A 27,482-nucleotide genomic window follows, 5' to 3' on the forward strand; every position below is an offset into this window, starting at 1 on the left:
ACGGAATGGACCGTCTTCGTAAGTCGAGGTACCACTGTATCTGAAGAAGTGTGCATGCACACGAAAGATCATACCAATGACAAACTTAGTTGGTCTCTAAGGTGCTACTGGAAGGAATAATAATGTATTGTGTACAGTCAATTGTTCTAAAGCTTGTTGTTGTTGTTGTTAAAGACTAACTTACTGCTTTACTGTTGATGCGAGACAGTGAGGGAACACCCAGGCACAGAAATAAACTTATCACACACTGATGTGAGCATGGGGAGCTAAAGTTGTGTTGCTTGTCCCTGATCACATACCGTGTTTCTCCAAAAATAAGACACCGTCTTATATTTATGTATGGTTTATTTTCGGGGTATGGCTTATTTTCGGGGTATGGCTTATTTTCGGAGAAACGTGGTAGTTGGCAACATCCATTACCCAAGAGATGTCTCTGGTGTTGATCCAAGCACATTCTACATACAGAAATTCTACAAATGCAGTATCAGAGGGAAGAATCACATTTTCCATCTGAATCAACAATCACATTTTTTCCCAGCTACTGAATATAGTATACACCCCAGTATTGGGAAATTGTGGTCTGCCTGCAGCCAAAGAGCAATTTTGAGAGAATGTAGGAAGTTCTTTTCTACAAAGCCAGACTGTTGTTCCATCTAACTCAGTATTGTCGACAGACAGAGCCACTGACAGTCGATCAGGCAAGAACCTTTTCCAGCCTTACCTGGAGTCACTAGGGATTGAACCAGGAACGTTTTGCATGCACACACACACAAAAATTGCTCTGTCACTGAGTTACTGTCCTTTCTCGAAGGAGGACAACTGCCCTACCTTTCTGCAGTGTATTTTAAAGGCTAGCTTTTCACTTTATTCTAATGCTACAATTTTTACATTATCCCGGTTGCATCGCCCACATGCAAGGAAACACACAGACTCTCACACATTCACCCAGTCACTATTTCCTGTGGGACTCTGGCCCAATGACAGATCACCAGACAAGACCTCGTCCTAGGCTTCGGAGATAATTTCATGGGTTGTTTTTTTTTTTTTGTATTATTTCTCACAGAAGTCATATGCAAATTTAAACCGATCGATTGCCAGGGTGGAGGAAGAAAAGACAGATAAGTGGGTTTCTAATTCAGATCCCAATTGCTGGCAGACTATGAAACAGTAAGTAACACACACACACACACACACACACACACACACACACACACTATGCAGCAAGTGGAGGAATCTAGCCATCGTTAACTTTTGAAATATTTGTTCAAAGCGTGCCTCAGTCTCATTTTAAACTTTGTGGGGTTAGCCTTAGAAATCCCAATTTAAAAGGCAGGTTTTATGTAATATATCATCGTTGCACAAAACACTGGGGTGAGTGATGTAGTCTGTCGGGGCAACTCCCAGATGATTGCTGTTTTGTGGGTGGGCTTTGATCACACACTGGCGGGTTGCACAATGAAAGCGGACTTTGTACTCCTGCACAACAAACCCATTTTCTCAAAAAGGAAACAGACCTTTGGCAGTAAAGAAAGTGATGGGAAATGCTCTGGAAGGTATGGTGTAACAGTTGTCAAATCATCTCCTTGCATGTTCATGCTGCTGTGGCACCTCTTCCACCATTTTGAAAATGTCAGCAATGTTTTCTCACTATAGTTGGGGGAGAGAAGGCGAATACTTGTCCTGCAAAGCAGGGACTCATCAGGAAGTTTAAAACTTAGATCAGATGCCCTTTGTCAGTTGTGCCTCTGTTGCGAGTCAGTTTCTCAAAGCAAAGTCTGAAAGATCTCTTTCTTCCTTTCCAACAAACAGGGATGTAAAGTTGATCTTCTCCTCAGCAGCTTGCATCAACGGAAGCTTCGTGGAAAAGAGGTAAATGGCGCTCATTTGAGGACCAGTTGTAAGGACACAGGAAGAGCTTGCTGGATCAGGCCAGTGGTCCAACTAGTCTAGCATTTCGTTCTCACCGGGGCTACCCAGATTCCTGTGGGAAGCCTGAAAGCAGGGCCTGAGGGCAACAGCACTCTCCCCACTTGGTTCTTGTTGGTGGCGAAAATTTCTGGATGCCAAGATTCAGGTTTGGGGCAAGTACTCTGGTGAGAGAATCCCAGCAGAGATTTAAAATACACAAAATATGCAGCCAAGTAAAGTGTGGAATTATACACTGTTAGACATTTAAAAGATGCCCTTGTGAGTTCCAAAACGTCCCTCTTCCCTTAGCATAGAAGACCACACATTTGGTAAGCTTAAAATGGTTTACTTACAAACTCTCCAAAAGTCAGATTCATGTGGTTTTCCATACAGCATTCAGAAGAGGTTGCACAGGCAGTAAAACTAAGCTTAGTTACACTGGTGAAAGTTCCTAATTTATTGGTATAGGAATTGCAAAAATAGCTTGTGAGGGCCATGGAGTCTGAGTTTGGGGCAACCAGCTCAACCCTCTTTACATGCTGAGCTTCTTTGGTAGACTGAAGGGGAACAATTGGTTTGATTACTCTCCTTCCAAGGAGAGGGGAAGTGACCTAACTAAGCCTGGTAGGACAGCTTTGTTGTTGTTGTTTAGTCGTTTAGTCGTGTCCGACTCTTCGTGACCCCATGGACCATAGCACGCCAGGCACTCCTGTCTTGCACTGCCTCCCTCAGTTTGGTCAAACTCATGTTCGTAGCTTCGAGAACACTGTCCAACCATCTCGTCCTCTGTCGTCCCCTTCTCCTAGTGCCCTCAATCTTTCCCAACATCAGGGTCTTTTCCAAGGATTCTTCTCTTCTCATGAGGACAGCTTACTCTATGGCATTAACCCCTTCATGCATTAATTTGACTTAAGCATATTGGTTATAGGTGATTGGTTATTTGACAGTTCTCAGCGCCTGGCATTCAGAGGCATACTGCCTTCAACAGTAAAGGTAGAACATAGAAATTATGGCTAGTAGCCCTCAATATTCCTCTCCTCCATGAATTGTGTCTAATCCTGTTTTAAAGCCACCTAGACCCAAATTTATAAACTAGGGAGAATGTGCTAAACACAAAGCTAACTAGAGCCCCTTTCAGATATTCACACCCACATATAACTGAAAGTTTACCTAGTTTGCGGATTTCCACAAACAAGGGAAGGGATTGGGGTTGTGACCTGCCCTTTCTTTCCAGCAGAGCAAAACATTTCAGGACATCTCTGGAGGTTGCGGCTGTGGACATGTCTGCTGTGTTACTTTTCTGCGAGAAGATTTCTACTAAGCCTAAAGTCTTCACAGTGGTAAGATATGGAAAGCAGAGGCAAACAGTGTTTCTTGATTTTTATCCAAAGGCAGTAGTTTCCAAATAAATAATGTAAGAGGCAGACAAGCCTACTTATATGACCATTACAAGGAAACCACTACCGGTATTACCAAGGTTTTCACAACAATTTCGGGATGTAGGATAGTATTGGTTTAGTTCTAGGACAGCCTTCTCCAGCCTGGTGCTTCTAGATGCTTTAGAATATAACTCCCATGGGCCCAGCCAGTATGTTAAGTGATCTGGGATGATGGGAATTGTAGCCTGGCAACATCTTGAGGGCACCATGTTGGGGAAGCTTGTCTAGGACTGGGCTAGTCAACATGGAGAGCGCGCACACACACAATAGAGAAAAATAATGGTAAGAGCTTGGGCCAAATATCCATGAAATGCAAAAAAGTACCATCTCCAACAATTTTGTGTAAGCTTACATTTATAGAAGGCACACACAGCGATCATTCACAGCAGCAGTAGTTGGTGGCAGCCAGCAGTCATCCTAGCTTTGATGTGGTAATACGCATGCATTGGGACAAGAAACCATTGTCTCAATCCAACCCTAAGCTAATAAAATCGAGCTTCTTGATGGGTTCTAGGTCTCCCTTTGAAATCCCTTTGGTGAAGAATGTCATCTTTCAGGCTGGCAGCAGAATGACCTGGGAAAGCAAAATATCCCCTTACTGGTCTCGTGAGTTTTGCTGTTTCTCAGGCTAAAGTTACTGAAGACTATGACATGGAACCATAGAATGGTTGAGTTGGAACCCATGCAATGCAGGAATATGCAGCTCTCCCATATGGGGATCAAACCTTGGCATTATCGGCTCCACGCTCTAACCAACTGAGCTATCCAGCTGGAATGGTGCACCAAAGACCCCTGGGTCTGCCTCTGGTAGTTTATGCTGAAGGAAAATGAAGTATGTTTCATTCTGTTGAACTAAACTTACTACAAGAAAGTAAGCATTCTTCCTTCCTTTGTCTCTTCAAGGTGATAAAGGCCCTAAAGAAACTCCTGCAGTCTGTCTCTGACTTCCCTGGCTCCCCTGAAGCGCTCAGAGTCTTCCTCATTGTGCCCATACTCTTACGGAGGGAGGACAGCCAGTCAGATCATCTCCTCCTTCAACTGGCACAAGCCATATGGCGTCGCCCACAGAAAGAGAAGCAATTGCTTGGTGAGGCAGGTTCACTAAGAGGGTGTGGCTTGGTTGTTGTTGTTTAGTCGTTTAGTCGTGTCCGACTCTTCGTGACCCCATGGACCAGAGCACGCCAGGAACTCCTGTCTTCCACTGCCTCCCGCAGTTTGGTCAGACTCATGTTGGTAGCTTCAAGAACACTGTCCAACCATCTCGTCCTCTGTCCTCCCCTTCTCCTTGTGCCCTCCATCTTTCCCAACATCAGGGTCTTTTCCAGGGAGTCTTCTCTTCTCATAAGGTGGCCAAAGTATTGGAGCCTCGCTTCATTCCAGAGGTAGGGAGCATATTGATGGGCCGCATTTCCCATCAGCCCCAGCCAGGCCAGTGCTCAAGCATGTTTGGGGCTACAACATCTGGAGGATACAGGCCGAGATCTTTTGGGGAGGTCTTGCTTGTGGCCCCACCAATGGGCATGGCCTATTGCGGAGGCAGGGCCTTCTCTGTGGTATCACCCCCTTTGTGGAATTCCCTCCAGATGCCCTTTGTATTGTGCATTTGTGATGCTGTCGGGGAGGTCATATGCATGCCTACTTTCAATACCGTTTGCGCCTGCGAGTTTCGGACTGGCCATGCTGCTTCATTTCTCATCCGTGCACATACCCTGTAACTTCCTGTTTAAATCCCTTAACTTTTTCAAACCACAAATGGTTTGTTTTTTCTACTGCTTTTGCTGCTCTGCGACCTCTCCAGAGAGCAGTAATGCGCTAGCATTGTGGGAACACCTCAGAACAAGCTAAAGCAGAATAAATTTACCACTAATGTGTTATCATCAAAAACTTGTTTCAGAATGCATCGGTCTGGGGAGGCCCTGCTTGGCAGGGGGTTGGACTGGATGGCCCTTGTGGTCTCTTCCAACTCTATGATTCTAATACTTGTCTCTTTCCATGGCTTGGCATCATCTAAAGACACACCTTTTCTGTGTCTTTCGGGGTATGAAGGAAATTCTGTGCCTTTTTATAGTTTTGGGTTTTTTGTCTGCTGCATCGTGGAAGTGATTTGGTTGTTCAGTTTTAAGCAGGCGATTTTTAATGTTTTTTTGGATTTATTGTTGTATTTAGGTATTTGACTGCGCTGTAAACCACTCGGGGAGGTAGGGTGGTCTAGGAATAAAATAAGACAACAAAAGTTTAACTTCTTTGCAGAATCTTTGTGGGCCAACCTAGAAATTGCCTTCTTCAAGGATCTGGTGAGCGTTTATCAGAGGCTTGCCACTGCCAAGCTGTCTTCTGCCATTGAACATGCAAGATGTTCCGAGAAGACACTCCAAGATGTGGACTTCTTTTGGCTTCTCCATGTCCTCCGAATGCTTTATGAGGTAGGGAAGGCATGAGGGGGTCACACGAGAGATCTAAGGGACCAGCTGTAAATGTAAACCACGTAAATGGTCCCAGTGTCAGTCCCCAGCACCTCTAGGTGGAGTTGGGAGATCCTGTCTAAAATCGTGGATGCTGCCTGCAGGACAATGTTGAAGCAAACAGAGCTAGTCTTGAGTATACACACTGCTGCCTAAACACTGTAAATTCAGGCATGGGCAAACTCGGCCCTCCAGATGTTTTGGGACTACAGTTCCCATCATCCCTGAACACTGGTCCTGTTAGCCAGGGATGATGGGAGTTGTAGTCCCAAAAACACCTGGCGGGCCAAGTTTGCCCATGCCTGCCGTAAATTGATGGGCTATTCGCTTCACACCTCACTGTTCTTTCCCTTCCCCATGGTGGAAGCAGAGGGAGCTGAGGACCACTTCCTGAATCTCTATGGCAGGGATAGCCAACTCCCAAGAGATTGCGATCTACTCAGAGTTAAAAACTGGCAGTGATCTACCCCCTTTCGGCGGGGGGTTCAGGTCAAAGTTGTTGAGCTTTTTTTAGGAAGGAGGAAGGCCCCCATTTTGGGTTGGGGGTTCGGGTCAAAGTTGTTGAGTTTTTTTCAGGGAGGAGGTAAAATGTTGAGCCACAGTTGTTCAGCTTCTTTGGAGGGAGCCAATAATCTATCAGTGATCTACTGTAGACACCCAATGATCTACTGGTAGATTACGATCTACCTGTTGGACATGCCTGCTCTGTGGCATACCTCTCTGTTAGGAAGTATAGCAGCAAAGTATTTTAACTTTCCTACTAACAGACACACTGTGGCATGTGTAGCACAGTGTACGTCTTTAAAAAGTCAAGGTGATCTTGCTCAAAATAAGCTTCTGCATTGTGGTTACTCCATTCGGTAACCAGGAAGTCTTGAGGTGGGGCAGAAACTTTATCCACCACCTTGGAAATGTGAAATCTGAGTTCAGCAGGGGAAATCCCTGCTCAGGTGAGAATCTGCTCCTTTTTAGAGGTACCGGTATATTGGTTGGACTTGGAACTAAAAATTTCCCAATAGCTGCACCAATTCTTTGAAACTCCCTACAAAGCTCACCTTATAAAGCTCCATATATATTGTAGTATTTGCTCTATTCTTAAGAGTTGGTTAGCTGGTTTTATTTTTGTATTAATTGATGCTACTAAGTTATGGTGTCTTTCTTTTGTAATTGGCTAATTTTGGTTTTTAACCCTATATTTACAAATGCAGGTAAATTGTAGAAGAAGTTTCAGAATCCAGGAGAGCAACTTTCATATCCCTGAAGTGAAAAAATTGCTGGCTTTTCTTATGACGGATCTCAATCTACCGCTAATTGAGGTAGTTTTAACATTCCAGTGTTGCAACAATCCTGTTACTCTTGCCATCTCGAAGTTGTTTTCCAGTGTATAGATACAGTAAAGGATAATCTAATCTCTCTCTGGATGAACCAAACTTCCTTTAAATTCTTTTCATCTTCACTGGGAAGTTATATTTTAAAAAATCAGTAACTGGCTTTTTTGAGAATGGCAAAAATGGAAGTGCTAATTTTACATTTGTAACAAAATGTATTTAATCTTCACATAGCATTTGGATCGAGCCATGTTTTCATTTCCCCCACTTTCTTCATACCGATTTTTAAATACTTTTATCTCATGTTGTGAATTACTTATCTGTGTCATTTCAGTTGCTCAGGAAACTCGCCAAGTTCCCTTTTATCTTTGAGATGGAAGTTAAGGTTTTCATGTATCGAGCAGAATGCAGCAGTCGAAATCTGATGGTATGTACACCCCCAAAATATTATGTAGCATGTAGGGTCACAAAACACTAACAGCTAGTAACACCAATGTTTGTATCCCCATAGGCAGCTTTTGCCATGACCAGTGAACTACTTGTAAGGAGACAATATCTGATACAGGATACCTGGCAGAGTTTAAGAAATGCAAACAGAGATCACCAACCCCTTAGGGTAAGAAACCAAATTTCGTACCTCTACTCATGACTGTGGAACATTCATTTAGGTGCACTGTGAGTATTTGTGAACAAAAGACCGCATACATACTCCTAGATTTTTAGGGGCGAGATCCATGTGGACAACACACTCGCACCTTGTTGGGTCACTAAGCTACTTCTATGTGAACCGAACAGTGGACTTTAGCCAACAGGTATAAAGAAGCATTTCTATTTCATCATAGAACATGCACAGGTGATCACTAAGAAAACCGAGTGGTTAGTCAGGGGTATTCTGTACATGACTAGAATAAAAAGGCAGGCAGCCTTCTTTAAAGGAAACTCTAAAGTACAATATCAGGCAGTGCATTGTTTTCACAGGTACCGGTACTTTATTACAGTGGTGCCTCGCAAGACGAATTTAATTCGTTCCGCGAGTCAATTCGTTTTGCAAAAAATCGTCTTGCAAATCGCGGTTTCCCATAGGAATGCATTGAAATTTCTTTTTTGCCCATAGGAACACATTAATTAAATTTCAATACATTCCTATGGGAAACCGCAATTCGCAAGACGAATTTTTCGCAAAACCCATAGAATCGCAAGACGCATTTGTCATGCGAAAAATTCGTCTTGCAGGGCATTCGTCTTGCGAGGTACCACTGTACAAGGAATCAACTATTCAGTGTCATTTTATTCTACACTAGCTGAGGTGTCAGAATCTAAATTCTGCTGCATGTATGGATCCAAAGATGCATGTGTGACAATAGCACAGCTTTTAAGAGAGAGAGAGAAACCGCAAGCCTTAGCCATTATCACCATGTTTACTATTAGATAAACAATAACCTGAGAATTCAAGAGTCGGCACACCTGGAGCCATGTCTTACAGTATCTAATTCCTGCATGCAAGGCCCTTCTGCCACAGAAATGTTATACATCTAGAGCACACTTTAGGCAATGCACTTGCTCGTCAGCATTAGGTAACATGTGGACATTAGACAGCTCTGCACAGAGCCCACCCACCCACCCAGGGACCAATAACTGCGTCTCCTGTTGCCCCATTCACACAAGCCGACCCCTACAGTAGTTGTCCTCTTGTGCACATCAGAAAGGAAGTGAGGGATGCACGAGAAGCTGTTGACACAGGGCTTGCCTGCATCACTCTCTTAGCTGCTTCATCACTGTGTTCTATCTGTGTTCTATCAGGCATGTAAACCTTAACTAAGCAAGCTCAGCGCACTGCTCCTAGCTGAGCCTTTCAGAGCCTTGGGACAAAACATTATGCGAAAGCCACAGAGACTTACAAACGACCAAATCTTCTGTTGGTATCCTCATGAACTGATCTAAAGGAAATCAAAAGACTGAGTTAAATATTATAAAACATATCAGAATTGGACATTTAGACTGAGTCAAATATTTGAAAAACTCATTGGAATCAGGGATCAACAGTTCCTTTCAGATTTGGTCGTTTGTAAGTCTCCGTGGCTTTCGCATAAAGCTTTGTATTTTTCTCAGAAGTTTTGATAAATAATGTATGATGAATAATGTATAATTAATTTAGAGATTATTGTATGTCACCCCATGTGTTGCATGTTTTATACCACTACTTGCATTAGCAGCACATGTACATTTTTCCTGAATTGGGACAAAACATTAGAAGAAAGCCAAAACTACATTCTTTATTTGACACCCGCTCCCTAAGAGGCCAGACACGTTTCCGAGCCTAACCTAGTTGTGGCGAAAGAGTTTAAGGCCCATCCAGGTCCAAAGGTGGAAGAACACATAAACCGGGATCGTAACCGGAAGCAGCAGGCTGTAGAAACACAAGCTGGTTGTGCTAGTGCAGCCCTGGGGAAAGTTTTCGTCCACGCTGGCCGAGTAAAACAGACCCGCTAAAGACAAGAGTGGGACGAGCACAGTCATTGTAGGGAGCGACAGGAACATTCTTCCTCCGCCTGCGCTTGCCTTTACATCCAAAGATAATCGTCTAGGTCTGCTTGGGCTCCTCTTCCCGCTTCTCTTTGCCAATCATCCTTGCAGCCTGGGGTATCATATTAGGAATGCCATCCGTGATGGGGTAGGCAATACCCAGCTCTTCGTTAATTAGTTCATTGGTGGATTCTTCATACCTAGTAAATATAAGCAAATACTGCATAGGTTAGACTTACTGCTTCCATTGGTGTAAGGTATATTATTATTATTTACAGAAACTCAAAACAAAAACAAAAATTAAAACAAGAGTAAAAACAACCTTTTTTTAAAAAAAACTTTATTTATTTCTTAAAACATACACAAAAAATGAAAAAAAACCCACAAACATAACCAACACAACTTCACACACACAGACACACAACTTTCAACATAACAAAAGCTCAAACATAAAAAGACATCTTAAACAACAAAATATAACAAATCAAATAATAAGATAAATTATAAAATAATGTTAAATCCAAATCATATATAAAGGAAACATAACTTAAATTCATGTATATAATAATATTAAAGAGTAAAAACAACCCAAAATACTCACCAATTATATATCTATATGGATCTATCTCTCTAGATAGACATATATATATATATATGGATGTGAGAATGATCCAACTCAACCGCATCCCACTAAAATATAACCAGAAAATTAAGGTCCCAAAGCCTGGGTGAACAAAAACATTTTTGCCTGGTGCCTAAAAACAGATAATAATGACAAATGCTAATAGAAAGAACGCATAACGGGCAACTTATTATTCCGATATGTCATGGTCATCATGTTTGGTATGCCAGTGGCTTACAATTTCACACCTTATAAGAACATTTGCTGCATTGGTGTATTTGCCGAAAGCTCCCCCCCCCCAAAAAAAATATGGGGGTGGGGGAAGGTTTGCTGAAGAACACCACTGTATGATGCTGAGATTTCTGTAGTGTATTCAGACGCTGCCCTTTCAGAAGGATCAGATCAGTTGGGCCTCCCTGTTGCCATGGAACAGGCATGTCACCTTTGCAACATGTCAACACTACAGAGAACTAAGTTACCTCTCAGGACAGGGGTCAGCAAACTTTTTCAGCAGGGGGCCGGTCCACTGTCCCTCAGACCTTGTGGGGGGCCGGACTATATTTTGGAAAAAAATATGAACAAATTCCTATGCCCCACAAATAACCCAGAGATGCATTTAAAATAAAAGGACACATTCTAAACACCAGGCAGGCCCCACAAATAACCCAGAGATTCATTTTAAATAGAAGGACACATTCTACTCATGTAAAAACATGCTGATTCCCAGACCGTCCGCGGGCCGGATTTAGAAGGCGATTGGGCCACATCCGGCCCCCGGGCCTTAGTTTGGGGACCCCTGTCTCAGGAAACCTTACTCTTCCATTACTGATCTTGTCCTAAAGGAATTCCAGAGAAGCTGCTGACCTTGGAAAAACTATTATCTCTTGGCCTCAGTTCTCCACCTGCAATAAAGGTAAAGGGACCACTGAACATTAGGTCCAGTCGTGACCGACTCTGGGGTTGCGCGCTCATCTCGCATTATTGGCCGAGGGAGCCGGCGTACAGCTTCCAGGTCATGTGGCCAGCATGACAAAGCCGCTTCTGGCAAACCAGAGCAGCACATGGAAACGCCGTTTACCTTCCCGCTGTAGCGGTTCCTATTTATCTTCTTGCATTTTGACGTGCTTTCGGACTGCTAGGTTGGCAGGAGCTGGGGCCAAGCAACGGGAGCTCACCCCGTCACAGGGATTCGAACCGCCAACCTTCTGATCAGCAAGCCCTAGGCTCAGTGGTTTAACCACAGCGCCACCTGGGTCCCTCCACCTGCAATATGCAGATAATAATACTGTACTGGCCTACCCTGCAGGGCTGTTGTAAGGACTTGCAGCAAGATGGCGTCTGTGACACGCTACGACCTTTCTAAAGTGCAATATCTTAACTGCGTGTTGCAGTGTGTGTGTGTGTGCGCGCGCTAACATTTAAGCCAAAGGCGCGCGAGAAATGTATACCAAGAAATAGTCTTGCAGAAACCGCCCCGAGATCTTGTGATGAAGGGCGGCCTATTAAATTAAATCTAATAAATAAGAAAGTAATAAAAAGGAGGCGAGGGCAAGGTGGAAGGAACATTCGGAAAGGTAAGGACGCAAGCGGAGAAGGGCAGCTGTAGGCGACACGCGTTTACATTTGAGCGTGGGGCCCGGGTTGCAAGAACGTCTGGAAGCAAACAAAATTACAAAGGCCTTTGCAGAAAAAGAGGTGTGGAAATAAATGCAAAGGATAGGCGGCTAACCTGAGCGGCTTCTTGGACAAGGGGCACGCGAGGATCTCCAGCAGGCCAGGGTCGAAGGGCGGGCGCTGCTGTCCTTGGGCGCCGCCGCCCGCCTTCCCCTCGCTCTCTGCCGCGGAACACCACGCGCGCCGGGCTGCTGCTCTCGCCGGTGCCGCCCGCGCCGCCTTCCCCCAGCGCGGAAGGAGAGTCAGAAGCCGGAGCCCGGGCAGGGCTTGCATGATCTGCAGCTGCGCTTCTGTCTCTGCAGCGCCGAGGTCAGCCAGGAAGGGAATCTGGCTTGGGGAAGATCGTTTCCTGGGTCAGGCGATCGCTGCTGTTGTTGTCACATAGGAGGAGAGAGGGAGTCTGCGTAGTAGGTTCCTCGTAGTCGATCATTCAACTGCTAGGTGGTGCTTAAGGACTGCATACTCGGCACGGTAGTAAACTGTTGAAACATTTGTAGAGGACGCGCTTCAGAGTAAAGCGGTAGGCATTTGTACATTTACTTGCAAGAAAGCTTCGTTGACTGGGAGTAAGATGCGCGCAGGGGATCGTGGCTGCTGCATTTGTGCGTTTACTTGCAAGAAAGCATCGTTGACTTGGAGTATGATGCACGCAGGGGATCGTGGCTGCAAATCCCAATGCGGGCTTGCTTTTCAGGAAGCCTCTTGGAACCTCCTGGAACTTCTGAGTAAACGTGCGTGTATTCGACTGGGGCTACGCCGCTGCAATCCTGTGCATAAACGTGGCAGATCCTAGGCATGTTTCTTCCAAAGTTAGCTCCAACTGATTTGAATGGGACTTTCTCCCAGATGCGCAGGGCATTGCAACCATACTTCAAAATGAATGAAGAGAGGGGGACTTATTATTTCTGGGTAAACAAACCTAGAATTGGGTTGCATGGTCGATTCAGAGGCTGGGACCATCCAAACGTGAGTAGCTAGAGCCAAGGATTGCAGCTTTACATGGGAGCAAGTCCTTCTGATATGACTGAGGCTTATTCTGAGTAAACCTTTGTACGATCAGATAGCACAATTTATGCAAAATTGATTTAATCCATGGATGGGGAAGTAGTGTCCCTCCAGATGTGGTTGGATCCCAATTCCCACAGCTGCTGCAGAACATGGCAACTACGATGCCTGTACAGTACAGGCAAACGACTGGCAACATAGAACACCTTGCTCACAGGATTTGTTCCGGCTGCCAGGTGAAGTTCAAGGATGTTCACCCAAACTCAGGTCAGGACCAGATTATTTATGCAACCCTTATCCTTTGCATACCCAGTAGGTCACTGCAGACTGTGGGGGAGTTTCACTTGCAATTCTAATGCTTTCAGTAGCTCAGGCTTCAGGGTTTCTGCTCTGTTCTGTGAAATGGCATTCCGGTTGAGATACAACAGGTGCCCAATTTTCTGCACTTCCCAGAATCATAGAATTGTAGAGTTGGAAGAAGCAATTGAATAATTTTTGCCCTGGTCTGCTTTCAAGCTGGATGAATGGGCTTCTGCAATGGGTGTCTACTTTGTATTTTTTAAAATGCAGTTTATAGTGGATTTCTTTTTTTATTTTACTGGTTTATTGCATCTTGTACATTGCCTTGAGAGGTGTGTGTGTGATGATATTAAGGTTACCAGATTTTTTTTCAATGAATCCGGGGACACTTTTAAACTTCAATTGATTTTGTATGGGTACTGATTTGTAAATCCTGGAAACGGGGACGTCTGGTAACCTTAGTAAAGGTAAAGGGACCCCTGACCATTAGGTCCAGTCGTGACCGACTCTGGGGTTGCACGCTCATCTCGCATTATTGGCTGAGGGAGCCGGTGTACAGCTTCCAGGTCATGTGGCCAGCATGACAAAGCCACTTCTGGCAAACCAGAGCAGCACACGGAAACGCCGTTTACCTTCCCGCTGTAGCGGTTCCTATTTATCTACTTGGATTTTGACGTGCTTTTGAACTGCTAGGTTGGCAGGAGTTGGGACCGAGCAATGGGAGCTCACGCCATCACAGGGATTCGAACCGCCGACCTTCTGATCAGCAAACCCTAGGCTCAGTGGTTTAACCCACAGCGCCACCTGGGTCCCTCACAATAACCTTATAACCTGGTAACCTTACAATAAATAAAAGAGGAACTAATTGTGATGGACCACATAAAGCTGTTAGTGCTACTTGAATTCAACAAAGAAACATTGCCCACACTCAGACTTTGTAAGAGAACTGCTCCTACAAATTGCATATAAATAATTTGCCTGCTCCCCCCCCCCCAGGTGCGTTTTGTAGGTGAACCAGGGATTGACGATGGTGGGCCATGCCAGGAGTTCTTCACCGTCATCGGTAGGGAACTTTGTGCTCCAGAAAAACAGATATTCAGGCACTTTGAAGAGTCACATCTGATTTGGTTCTCCCACCAGGTATGTATGCTTGCATTTCCGTAATGTGCTTAATTTATGTTGCGTCCCCGTCGTAGAATTTTTCCGCAGGATCAGATCTCAAGGCCCATCCGTTCCAGAACTGTGTTTCTAACAACGGTTATTGAGATGCCTCTGGGGCCTCACGAGTAGGGCTTGAAGGCAATAGCCATTCCTTGTTATTTGTTCCTACATCTGGTACTTAGAGATATACTGCCCCTGTCAGCGGAGCTTTCATTTAGTTAAGAGAGATGTATCCCTCCTGAATTTGCTACCACTTTTCAAGCCATCACATGGTGGAAAGAATAATGCTTCTCTTATAATTGGCTTCCTAAGTCTACTTTAATTTTCTGAACTGCAGTTCATCACCTAACCTGTATTACCACATGTCGTTGTCAAATGAGGGCATATGCGAAGGGATTGTGTCCGCACAGAATCTAGATTTCAGAGCACCATAGGTGCCAACTCCCAGATTTAAAAGTCCGGGATCGGCAGCCACGCCGCACCGGAAGTCGCGCTGCAGCCATTTTGGAACTGGGCAGAGCAGCACAGGAGTTGCTTCTACACATGCTCTGCCCATTTCCAAAATGGCTGCAGCGCCGGAGGTCGTGCTGCGGCCATTTTGGAACTGGGCAGAGCAGCACCAGAAGTCGCTTCTATGCATGCTTTGCCCATTCCCAAAATGGCTGCAGCACCAGAAATCGCTTCTGCGCATGTCCAGAGACTCCAGACATGCGCAAAAGTAGCCTCCCCGGGCCGGTAAGAATCCGGGGGATTTACGGGGGTGTTTTAAATCTGGGCTGCCAGCGGGAAATGGCTGGAAAAACAGGGGTTTCCTGGGGAATACGGGAGACTTGGCACCTATGCAGAGTACCAGTGTTGCACGCAAATCCAAACTGGGCATGATATTATGAGCCCAGCTGCTTCCATAGCTACTTCTCAGTGGCATCTATTTCCAGGGCTGCAAGTCAAGTCTCATCATCCTCAACCATTGGCCACGTTAGATGAGGCTGTTGGGGATTTGGAGCCCCCACAGCATCTTGGGGGGTATAGGTTCCCCATCCCTAACCTAATCTGAACTTCCAATACATGTATATTTATTTTTTTCAAATTAGGTACCAGCGCAGGAAGACATATATTTCCTAATCGGGAAGCTGTTTGGGAAAGCTCTCTATAACATGAAGATAGCTGCTTTCCCTTTCCCTCTTGCTCTATTCAAGAAGATGGCAAACATTCAGCCAACCCTGGAAGATTTGAAAGAGCTCTCTCCTGTAGTAGGAAGGTATGGAATATTCTGCATGTCCATGTGAAATAGCATTGTGAAGAAGTACCCTTCCTTGCTTCGGTATCAGAATTGCAGGGTTTACCCCAGGGGTGACTAACCTGTGTTCCTTCAGAGGTGGTTGGACTCCAGCCCAGCCAGCATGACCAATGGCCAGGATTGACCATTAGCATCAGGAGGGACACGGGTTAATCACTCTTGGGTTAGGTAGACCTTATATGTTAAAATCCTTTTGCATAATGGGGCATAGACTACAACTGCAGTTTCAAACTCACTTATTTGGAGGGCTGCAATCTGAACCCCATTGGTGGGAGGGTAAATTCAGTAGGACGTTTGAGGAGGCATGGCTAGGATTGTGCTAAAAATTCCCTTCAAATCAGTCAGAGTAAAGGTAAAGGTGCCCCTGACCATCAGGTCCAGTCGTGTCCGACTCTGGGGTTGCGGCGCTCATCTCGCTCTATAGGCCGAGGGAGCCGGCGTTTGTCTGCAGACAGCTTCCGGGTCATGTGGCCAGCATGACAAAGCTGCTTCTGGCGAACCAGAGCAGCGCACGGAAACGCTGTTTACCTTCCCGCCGGAGCAGTCCCTATTTATCTACTTGCACTTTGATGTGCTTTCAAACTGCTAGGTGGGCAGGAGCTGGGACCAAGCAACAGGAGCTCACCCCATTGCAGGGATTCGAACCACCCACCTTCTGATCAGCAAGCCCTAGACTCTGTGGTTTAACCCACAGCGCCACCTGGGTCCCTTCAAATCAGTCGGAGTATATGTCAACAAATACATTTAGGATTGGAACCATTGTATTTCCCCTTTTCTCCTTTATCCGTTAGTAATCTTCAGGCAGTCTTGGATGAAGATTATGAAGATGTCATTGAAAACATGATGTTGGATTTCACAGTAAGAGATGTTGATAATCTTCTAACAGTCCCTCCCTGTGTTTCTTCTATGCACACGCGGGCGAGCACATTTCCTTTTTTTTGTGGCTGAACGGGTAGTTTTTTCATCCATTAACAACAAAAAATCGACCCTACTTTCCCACTTTGAAACATACAAACCGTGCAATAAACATTACAAATCATAACAGTAAAAGCACCTGTAATCTTAACGGTACTAAAACAGAATGGTAGAACACTTTTTGTGAAACCCAACTTTGCAGGATAAAGGTTGGGGGTGTCAATTAAATGCTCAGATCACTAGACCTGGCTTGGGAGTTTGTGGGGTGGAAGAACGTTTTGCTATTGAGTGTCATAATCTATTGGGGGCTGCACTTGAGCCAAAAGTGGAATGGCTGCCCCCTTTTCTCTGTTTCTCCTACCCCCTTTTCTATCTCTGTCACCCCCTTTCCCATTACGAGATTAGCCCAAGGGTTGCAGGTTGCCACATCATCTGCCTAAAAGACAATAACAATGGTCCTGAGATGCTTGGGCATGGAATTCGAGGGTGCCACCACAAACAAAGCCCTCCTTTCGGTTGCCGCCTCTCAGAAGATGACCTTCATTCCCAGGCAACCCAATGCAGGAGAAGACAGTCCTACAAACTGCTTACATGCCTTTACACAGCATCCAGCTTTCAAAATAAAAGAACGGAATGGCTTAACAACACATCGTAATATCTTTTTGTTTGTTTGTTGTTTCCCTATTTAGATAACGGAAGAACATGATGGATCCATCGTTGACGTTGAATTGAAAGAAAACGGTGCTAACATTCCGGTTACCAAGTGCAACAGGCAAGATTTGTTAAGTCCTCTCCACCCCACCCTATTTTTAATCAGTTATATTTGGACAAAACTATATGTTGCAATGAAAGCTCTGGGTTTTCAATCCTGTACATTTCTCTTATAATGCCGATGGAGGGTTATCTGGAAGGGTGTTTCTCAACCCTTCCCTTCTTCATTGATTCCCCCCCCTGAAAATGCTCCTGCTGGAAGGTTTCCTTCCACCCCTCCAAAATCACTAGTGAGACTGGCTGCCAGCTGTGTAGGGCGATTTGCAGGGGAGAATTGGCGAGCTCAGGACTAGTTAAGCACCCTTCCTTCCTTTCCACCAATGTTCCCCTGTAACTGGAAACCAGACATTGGTTGATGCCATATTGCAATACAACAACATAAATGCTCTTGGATACCTTTCAGGGGGTCAAAGCTTTGTCTCAGCAAAGTCAGTGGCTAACTCGGACCTTTGGTTGGGAGAAGGGGAAAGCAACCATGTTTAGTCCTGGGGTTTAAATCACCTTTCTGCTAAAGATGCTAGGTAATGCTGTCATGAATTTGTGCTGTCCTCTGTGGCCCCTTTGAACTTGAAAAGCTCCAGAGATGGTACCTGGTACCTTTGCCAGAGGGGGGGAAAGCATAGGTCAAGGTCCTAGGGACATACATATGGAAAAGCATAATAATTGTGGGTGTTGGAGCATAAAGACTATATGGGTGATACTCATGCATGCTTATCGTAACCCCACTGCTTCAAATTGTCCGTGGTTTCACTGGCTCCAGGATGACACTGCTAGAGGAGAAGAGGCTGAGGAAGCCATGAGCAAATCTTAGATGGAAACTTTTCAAGACTTTCAAATTTCATGCACGTTTTTAGGGGAAGGGGGCATGGAGACTTGGAATGTTGTCATCTGACATTCCAACAAACAGGTGACGTGGTTCTGGCAATAATAATATTTAGCAGTTTTATACTTTTTTCTGATGCCTACTCCAACTCACATAAATCGCCTTCTGTAATCTTGGCGGCAACCCTCTAAACTCGGTCAGTATTATCACCCCTGATTTAGGGGAAGGTGAGAGAGTGGTTTTCCCAAGGACACCCAGTAATTTAACAGCACAATTCAAACCAGGGACTTTCCAATTCCCAGCTCAGTCTCTTAGGCTGCTGTCCTGTGCCATCTTATCTGAAGTTGGCTCCATTGAATTCAGCGGGACTTAGTTCTGAGTAGACATGCTTAAGTTTGAGCCGGGAGCTGATCTCACCAGATAGTAATTGTGTGGCCAAGCAGATGGGCACATCTTGCTTTCTGCAGACTCACTAAAAATACTCTTTTCAAAAGTACCGTAAGAACTCAAGTTGCACTGCTTATCTGTTTCATGAACAGGTGAGAGTTTATTTCGATACTTTTACATCTGTGTGTATAGACCACTTTGGGTCCTACCCAGAAAAGTAGCCTATAAATACAGTAAATAAATGAACCGCATTAATATATTTCCAGGAAAGAATATGTCGATGCTTACGTGAACTACATGTTCGGTACTTCAGTAGAAAAGCAGTTTGGGGACTTCATGTGTGGATTTAAAATAGGCTGCCCAAGTGAAATTTGGAAAATGTTTCTTCCTGCTGAGCTCCGTGTTGTTCTGCTTGGTCATACAAAATACGACTGGGAACAGCTAGAAAAGGTAAAACATAAATTTACCCAAAGTTCAATTGACTACTGGATCAAATATGCTTTGGGAAATGGGTGGGGATACCCTGTCTCTGTTAAGATTTGTTTTTGCGGTTCTTCATAATTTTACTTATGTACATTGTTTAGAGGTATTATTTTACTAAAATTGTGGAATTTGTTATTCTTAGTAGTAGTAGTAGTAGTAGTATTGTCCAGTTGTGAATGTATTGTATTGTATTTTTTATATCGAATCCTTTTGGCTGGGATTTAGAAACAGCTTAAGAGATTTTGGGTGAAATATGAAGAAATATATAAAATAACTAAATATTTTAAAAGGCAAAATAAAGGGAATGTATGGAGCAGCCCTCGGATTCCCTGCACAAAGTCATAAGGGGGACAGAAATATCTCGCAGAATTATGTTGGGCAACGAATGTTGATTTATATAAAGAGATATTGAAGGATTAACAGAGCAGGGCTATTTTTATTTCTTATGACAGAACGCGAAGTACCACGGTTATGAAAGGTCGGATGAAACCATTGAGGATTTTTGGGCTGTGTTTCATGCTCTTCCTGAAGAAAAGAAGAAGAATTTCCTCTGTAATAATGTATTTCTTTTTAAAAGTCAAAATGAATCATTTGTTTGATAGTAGAGTAGGAGAACTGAAAATAATGTCAATATATTTCACATCTGGCAACCAATGCACCAGATTTGGTTTCAGATAGTACATGGGTCTAAAAAAAAAGCCCGGGACACATTTTTCGCAGCCCTTTAGCGGCTGTGGTGGCTCATTTGCCAGATGTAATAATGTATTTAGCATTAAGTCTGGAAGTATGTACTCGATTCTGTCCAAATTAAGTCTCCTGTTGTATATTTTTCACTAGGAAGCTTAGTTTGGCCAGAATCGAATACAGACAACTCGTCATTTACGTGGAGGTTACATTCTGAGTCACAGCGTGTGTCCGTGAAATCACGTATATTTGAAAAACCATTGAAAAAGCCTGCAAATGCCTGGGTCTGCCCTCACTTCACCCCTTTTTTGTGTGACTTTTGGGGTTCAGCGCAATGCATGTGTGTGCAGCCGCGCACATATTGAACATGCCTAAATGGGGGGGGGGGGTTGTCTGTATACACTTTGTTGTTGTTGTTGTTTTTTAAAAAAATCCAAATAATTTTTATTGGTTTTCATGTATATACAAGAATCACATATAAATACAGTAACTAGTCCAGTGGAACATTCTTACTAAGTTTCATACACAGCACACAAGGAATTTGTTTATTTAGGCCTTGTCAATTCACATATCCTCTCCACAGATATTCTTGTGTTGTGGGTGGAATAAAAGTCTCTTCTGTCTCATTTAAAATTATAAAGGAAAAGAATGGAAGCAAAGTCTCATCAAAAGTGCCTTTAATTACCCTTCTATGGCGAGTAAGGTGTTCCAATAGAGACACATTCCAAAGGTTACTTACCCAGATTTCAACGAGGAGTTCTATAGGTTTTCCCCAATATTGGGCTATTTTTAGTCTGCATAGACTTGAAAGCCAGACATCACTCAGCCTTGGCCAGGGTGGATTTGATTTAAATCAAATCAATTTAAATCACTAGTCAGTAAGACTTGATTTAAATCATTTTATTTTATTTTTGCAGAAAGACTCATTCTTGCTGGTGTAATCTTAATATTTACAACCAGCTGAAGGTTTCATTTTTGGAATAATAAATTTTCAGAGTAGTTTTTACAGTTATATCACAAATTACTGATTTGGTTATCCAATTAGAAATACATAGACAGATAATTATGAAATTATTGTGAGGTTTAATAAGTTAACTGTTTATATTTGGACAACTTTTCTGTTGTACTATATTGGAAGGAGAAAAATAATCATTAGTAACAATTTAAACAATTTATTTCACTAAAACAATAACATTATAGCATAAGTATCCATGTTTGTTAACTGATGTAGTTAAACAAAATTTTTTTTTTAACCCTCAGACTGAGTTTTGGCACACATGAAAAACTTAAAAACAAATCCTTATGTTCTGATGAATAGTCTTTGGACTATAATGTAACTTAAATAGAAAACTATCTTTAGAAAGATTTTTCCTCCAAAAGCATTTTATTTTAAAAATCTGATTTAAATTTTAAAAATCCATTTTTAAAAAAACAAAAAACCATTGATGTTTATCCACCCTGGCCCTAACGCACACCATGATTTGTAATATATTGTCAGGTCAAAAATTATGAAACCAATATCATGATAATGGATTTCAAATAAATGGTTTTGGATGATATATTGATACAGTCCTACCTCTGCGAACATCCCGCCCCCCGATCGTCCATTTCAGCGGATGTCCACAGCAAACCCGGAAGTACCGGAACGGGTTACTTCCAGGTTTGCCGCTTCGCGCATGCTCTGTTGAGCGTCTCTTTCGTTGAGTGTCCGGGGTTCCGGAACGGATCCTGGACGCTAGACGACCTACCACTGTATATCGCCCAGCCCTAATGGACATCCTGGATTCTCACCTGCCAGCTAAAGTGCAAAGCAGCCCTTCCTCCACAGGGCTGGGTCATCATTATTTGCTAAGATACATTCTGGCTATGCATTGTTTAATTTTTACCATCTCTTCCAGCTTTTCTCACAGGGACCGACTGCATCCCTGCTCAAGGAATGGGACGATTCACAGTCACTATTGCGGATCTGAGAAGAGAAGATGCAGACCAGTGGTACCCCGAGGCCTGCACTTGCTCCCGAGTCTTGCATCTTCCTAGATACAGTAACAAGGATGTTCTCCAGAATATGCTCCTCGTCGCTCTAGAGAACTATGAAAAATTTGGCCTCTCTTAAAAAGCCTGGATGTAATTTCGCTGTCCCCTGCACCCCACTTCGAAACTGCTGTCGTTTCCCACAATTTGCTCAAGCAGCTCCTTCCATACAAGAGATAAAGGTCACTGAAACAATACAGCAGAGTGCACAGTTTAGTTTTTATTAAGTTTATGATTCGCTTCCCACAGCCAATGGAAGTCTGTGCTGAAAAGGTACTGGGACTAGGGAGATCATTCCGTAATTTATTTATTTTTTTTGGGGGGGGGTGTCAGCACATCAAAGGCCTATTTCCTTGTTGTCACCCTCTGAACTTCTCTTTGTAGGGAGCATCTAGAGAAGGACATCAAAAGTTGACTGGGGTCCAGTATGGGGAGAGGTGGTCATAAGAAGCATTAGGCTCCTAAGCCACAGAAGGGCTTGTCAGTCAGAACCAGCCAATTTGAATTGGGTTTGGAGACAAATTGGTAGGCATTGGAAATGGACAGAACCCAAGTTACATTTCCACTTAGCTCGCTGGGTGACCTTGAGCCAGTCGCTCTTTTTCGCCTGACCTACCTCACAGGGTTGTTGTGAGGATAAAAGCTGAAGGGGGCCATGTTCCTGTTCCTGTGATCCTTGAAAAAAGTTATAAATAAATTATATTTTCATGCAAGTTGAAGATGCACTCCAAGTCTGCTTTTAACTGGAACGCAACGGAATGTATTGGCTTGGCTCTACCTCCACTGTTGTTGTGTTGTTTAGTCGTTCAGTTGTGTCCGACTCTTCGTGACCCCATGGACCGGAGCATGCCAGGCACTCCTGTCTTCAACTGCCTCCCGCAGCTTAGTCAGACTCATGTTGGTGGCTTCAAGAATACCAGAGTGTTCTGGGGAAACCTACCCAGATGGGCGGGGTATAAATATATTATTATTATTATTATTATTATTATTATTATTATTATTATTATTATTATAACACTGTCCAACCATCTCATCCTTTGTCGTCCCCTTCTCCTTGTGCCCTCCATCTTTCCCAGCATCAGGGTCTTTTCCAGGGAGTCTTCTCTTCTCATGAGATGGCCAAAGTATTGGAGCCTCAGCTTCAGGATCTGTCCTTCCAGTGAGCACTCAGGGCTGATTTCCTTCAGAATGGATAGGTTTGATCTTATTGCAGTCCGTGGGACTCTCAAGAGTCTCCATAATTGCATAATTGACATAATTGAAGGTAAAGGGACCCCTGACCATTAGGTCCAGTCGTGACTGACTCTGGGGTTGCGGCGCTCATCTCGCGTTATTGGCCGAAGGAGCCGGCATACAGCTTCCAGGTCATGTGACCAGTATGACAAAGCCGCTTCTGGCGAACCAGAGCAGCGCACGGAAACGCCGTTTACCTTCCTGCTGTAGCGGTACCTATTTATCTACTTGCACTTTGACGTGCTTTCGAACTGCTAGGTTGCAATTGCAAGTGTTTATTAAGCATATCTCAGAAGAGAGAAAAACATGTCTGCTCTCTGTGGTCAGCGCAGAAGCAAAAGCTAAAGCCATACACAACGGAAGTTCACAGTCTTCTCTTCTCATGAGATGGCCAAAGTATTGGAGCCTCAGCTTCATGATCTGTCCTTCCAGTGAGCACTCAGTTCTGATTTCCTTCAGAATGGAGAGGTTTGATCTTCTTGCAGTCCATGGGACTCTCAAGAGTCTCCTCTAGCACCATAATTCAAAAGCATCAATTCTTCGGCGATCAGCCTTCTTTATGGTCCAGCTCTCACTTCCACTGTTATGAGGCAGCAATGCTTCGGATCCCAGTTGCTGGAAAACGCAGGAGAGGAGAGGGCCCTTGGGCTCATCTTATGCTTGCTGGTTTCCCTCAGGCACCTGGTTGGCCACGGAGAGAGCAGGGTGTTGGAGTAGGTGGGCCATTGGTCTGGTTCAGCAAACTCTTCTTATATGTACTTGGTGAGGACTGGAGTGTTGTGTCCAGTTCTGGACACTGCTGTCATCTCTAGCTAGCAGGACTAGTGGTCAAAGATGATGGGAATTGTAGCCCAAAAGCAGCTGGAGACCCAAGTTTGGGAAACCCTGATGTAGAGGACTGAGAGTTAAATTCCAGGTGTACCTTGAGGGCAACAGGTCAGCTACCCTGGCTGTAGACAGGCACTGCCCTGTGTTGCTGAGTCAAAGGCAGAGATCTATGAGGTCACTAAATCGGCAACAGCAGCTACACGTCAAGCAAGCCTTTATGAACTCATTCGCATAGCCTTCCTTTGCTTGCAAGCGGCAGAATGAAACACTGGCCTCTGAGGCTGGTGGCTTGGTTGGAATCCGGGGAAAACGCCTGATTGAGAAGTCACCATGTCATCTTGAGCATGGCCAGCATGTATCATCTTGTGTTCAGGTATGGGGCAGCACAGGTTTTAAGAAAACAGAAGGGGAAGGGCATTTAATAGATAATTTCTACACCACCTGTTATTTCTCCAGCAAACAAACTAGTATGTTGGGAAAAGGCATACTGCAGAGCTTGGAAACCTGTGACACTCCAGGTGTTTTAATTTTTATTTTATTTATTTATTCAATGTAAACTCCACCGTTTATCAGAAGTTTGCCAGGTGCTGTACAACATTAAAAACACATTTTATGGAGCATAATAAAAAATAATAATAGCACAACAATAAACAGAATAATAAAATAATCATAATAGGGCTCCCCCACCTAGCTTTAACAGGACATATATTATTTACTAGCCAAAGGCCTGGGGTAAAAAGGGATGTTTTCACCTGCCGCCTAAAGAGATGTAATTATGGCATCAGGCATGCCTCTGGGGAGAGCATTCTGCAGATGGGGAGCCGCCAAAGAAATTGCCTGGGATGTGATGGACTCCGACACCCATCAGTCCCAGCCAGCATGGCCAATAGTCAGGGAAAACTGGATTTGTAGTCTAACAACATCTGGAACAGCACAATGAAGGAGTAACTTCGTGTGTGTCTACAAAGGATACATTTAGTTTTTTAAAATAATTCATTTTATAAGAAAACAACAACAAACAACATTTCTAACAATAAATGAACAAAATACAGCAAACTAATACTAAACTAAAAACAAATACATAAAAATATTTCTTCTATAAACCTTATTTTCATTCACATCCTCAAATGACTTCCCTTGTTCCCTTTCTAAATTTTATAATAATAATAATAATATAAAAAATTATTATTTATACCCCGCCCATCTGGCTGGGTTTCCCCAGCCACTCTGTGCGGCTTCCAACAGAAAAATAAAATACAGTAATACATTTTTAGCAGTTTATTCTCCATCATCTAAAATCCAAATCTTGATTTAATTATTCCTTAATCTATTAACACTACTTCAAAATCTTATTTTAACGCTCATAGCCTATATGACAAAGGATACATTTAGGGGTAGCAAAAGAGGTGGTCTCCACCCTCTATTTGAAATCTTATGTGGTTATATGACCTGGACCTGGGACTAATGTACTGTTTCTAATACCATGTAGGTATCTCTTGTCAACAAGTCTGCAGCCCTATATTTGGGAACAAGCCCCACTGAACCTGGTGGATGATACTTCCAAGTATCTATAACTAGTATTGGGCTGTAGGGGTACAGCTTTATAGAGACACTCTACAATTGTAGCCCTATTTAGCTGGGAGCAAGCCCCAATGAATCCAACAGGACTTCTGAGTAGACATGGTTAGGAGTGCACAGTTCTTTAGGAAGGAGCACCACCGAACTCAGTCTTAGTGGGAGATGCTTTGTTCAGCTCCTCTTCCATTCCATTGTCCTCTGGAAAACCTTCCCAAGGGTCCTCTAGTCCAACCCCTTGAAATGCAGGAATCGCGGCTAAAGAATCCCAGACAGGTGGCCATCTAAGCTCTGTTTGAACCCCACCACCTTCTACGGGAGTCCGTTCCACTGTCAAACAGGCCTTACTGTCAGAAAGCTGGTGCTAATGTTTAGTCGGAGTCTCCGACTTTTCTTTGTTATCTGAAGGTCTGGGTCACCCCCTTGACAAATTAGCTGCTTCTGATGCATGTTTTGAAATATTGTTGGTTTAGTCCTAATGTGCATTCATTTTATAGTACAGTACAGTGGTACCTCTGGTTACAGATGCGTCAGGTTACAGACACTTCAGGTTACAGACTCCGCTAACCCAGAAATAGTACCTCGGGTTAAGAACTTTGCTTCAGGATGAGAACAGAAATCGGGCGGCAGCGGGAGGCCCCATTAGCTAAAGTGGTACCTCAGGTTAAGAACAGTTTCAGGTTAAGAACGGACCTCCAGAACAAATTAAGTTCTTAACCCGAGATACCACTGTATGTTCTTTAGTTTTAGGGTTTGGGGGCATGCTTTCTGCATCTTATCATCAGACATGGTTTCAAGTACTGCCAGACTGTAGCTGTTGGCAACTAGGATGAGACTGATGTAGCTCCACGAATGTTAACATGGGGATCTCTGACGTGCTCTGGTGGAATGTTTAATCTTTCATGACAGTCTGTCCACATTATGTCGGGGACGTTATGAGCATTTCCCTTTCCTCAGCGCACTTCGTCTGATTCAAAATGGAAAGGAAGCTATCCTGTGCATGCTTATAAGCACTCGAGCAGTGCCAATCTGGCTTGAAGATCAATAAAAGAAAGTGGGGAAAATAAGGGAAAAAATGCATAAAAGTAAACAGTAATTTCAAGCTAATTCTTGCTTAGATACTAAAGGCTCCTCTATTGTTGTTGTTTAGTCGTTTAGTTGTGTCCGACTCCTCTATAGACAAACCTGTTTATTGAGCATGTATTTGGATTTGTTTTGCACAAAGCAACATTTTTCTTGCCCTTACTGTCTCATACCGACTATCCCTTCAGCTTCCACAGAGCTGACTTCTCCATTATTTTAACCCATCATGGCTGCTCTGATGTCAGCTGTATTCAGTGGTGGAGAGCCAGTTGTGCTATGACACAACTGGCCACATTTTTGCTAATGCCAGCTTGCCCACTCCACGGTTCCATTAAAAGCTGATTGACTGTGCAATCCTATGCATATGTGTAGCATCTCAGAAGTTCAATGGAGCTTATTCCCTTTTCTCACTAAAATTCTCTGTTCTGTATTGGTAAACTCTGCCAGGGCATATTCCTGTAAAACAGGTGTTTTGTTTTATTTTCAATAGTTTTGGGGGATTGACACATGGACGTAGCCAGGATATTTTTTTGGGGGGGGGGCTTTTGTCGGGGGTTCAGAGCCTCAGTTAGTTCTTTTGATTGATTTTTATTTATTTTGTAGGGGGCAGCTGCCCCCGCCCTCCCGGCTACGTCCATGGATTGACACAGTCTTGATCCTTATCAGCATACAAGGAGCCTTGCAAGCGTCTCAGAGCCTCTAATGCATGGGTAGGCAAACTAAGGCCCGGGGGGGCAGATCAGGCCCAATCGCCATCTAAATCCAGCCCGCAGACGGTCCGGGAATCAGCATGTTTTTACATGAGTAGAATGTGTGCTTTTATTTAAAATGCATCTCTGGGTTGTTTGTGGGGCATAGGAATTCATTCATCCCCCCCCCCAATAATAGTCCAGCCCCCCACAAGGTCTGAGGGACAGTGGACCGGCCCCCTGCTGAAAAGGTTTGCTGGC

At 43.9% G+C, this 27,482-nt stretch overlaps 3 protein-coding genes across 7 annotated transcripts in view; 1 reads left to right on the plus strand and 2 right to left on the minus strand.

The window, feature by feature from the left end:
- Window positions 1-22,756, plus strand: part of LOC118083329 (E3 ISG15--protein ligase HERC5) — a 35,594-nt gene extending 12,838 nt beyond the window's left edge. The window contains exons 9-23 of one of the 5 annotated variants that reach the window (XM_035111569.2): window positions 1,064-1,167; window positions 1,810-1,869; window positions 3,143-3,248; window positions 4,251-4,434; window positions 5,598-5,770; window positions 7,018-7,125; window positions 7,472-7,564; window positions 7,649-7,753; window positions 14,258-14,401; window positions 15,514-15,680; window positions 16,511-16,577; window positions 17,324-17,406; window positions 18,882-19,065; window positions 19,551-19,650; window positions 21,681-22,756. In XM_035111569.2, the coding sequence (XP_034967460.1) occupies window positions 1,064-1,167; window positions 1,810-1,869; window positions 3,143-3,248; window positions 4,251-4,434; window positions 5,598-5,770; window positions 7,018-7,125; window positions 7,472-7,564; window positions 7,649-7,753; window positions 14,258-14,401; window positions 15,514-15,680; window positions 16,511-16,577; window positions 17,324-17,406; window positions 18,882-19,065; window positions 19,551-19,650; window positions 21,681-21,895 (1,893 nt within the window). In that variant the 3' untranslated portion in view covers window positions 21,896-22,756. Of the gene's footprint in view, window positions 1-1,063; window positions 1,168-1,809; window positions 1,870-3,142; window positions 3,249-4,250; window positions 4,435-5,597; window positions 5,771-7,017; window positions 7,126-7,471; window positions 7,565-7,648; window positions 7,754-14,257; window positions 14,402-15,513; window positions 15,681-16,510; window positions 16,578-17,323; window positions 17,407-18,881; window positions 19,066-19,550; window positions 19,779-21,680 lie in introns of those variants that run through there. The other 4 variants (XM_035111570.2, XM_060278445.1, XM_060278443.1 and 1 more) reach the window with 4 other exon arrangements.
- Window positions 9,391-9,675, minus strand: PIGY (phosphatidylinositol glycan anchor biosynthesis class Y). Its single transcript, XM_035111574.2, has one exon. It carries the CDS (start codon window positions 9,673-9,675, stop codon window positions 9,460-9,462), a length of 216 nt encoding a protein of 71 aa, XP_034967465.1. The 3' UTR covers window positions 9,391-9,459.
- PYURF (PIGY upstream open reading frame) lies at window positions 9,697-12,266 on the minus strand. Its single transcript, XM_035111573.2, has 2 exons — window positions 12,012-12,266; window positions 9,697-9,860 (listed from the first exon to the last, which is right to left on the minus strand). The coding sequence occupies exons 1-2, from the start codon at window positions 12,227-12,229 to the stop codon at window positions 9,719-9,721; spliced, it is 360 nt and encodes a 119-aa protein (XP_034967464.1). The 5' UTR covers window positions 12,230-12,266; the 3' UTR covers window positions 9,697-9,718.
- Window positions 22,757-27,482: the final 4,726 nt, after the last annotated feature.

The sequence above is a fragment of the Zootoca vivipara genome, chromosome 9 (genome assembly GCF_963506605.1).
Source record: "Zootoca vivipara chromosome 9, rZooViv1.1, whole genome shotgun sequence".
NCBI classification, from domain to species: Eukaryota; Metazoa; Chordata; class Lepidosauria; order Squamata; family Lacertidae; genus Zootoca; species Zootoca vivipara.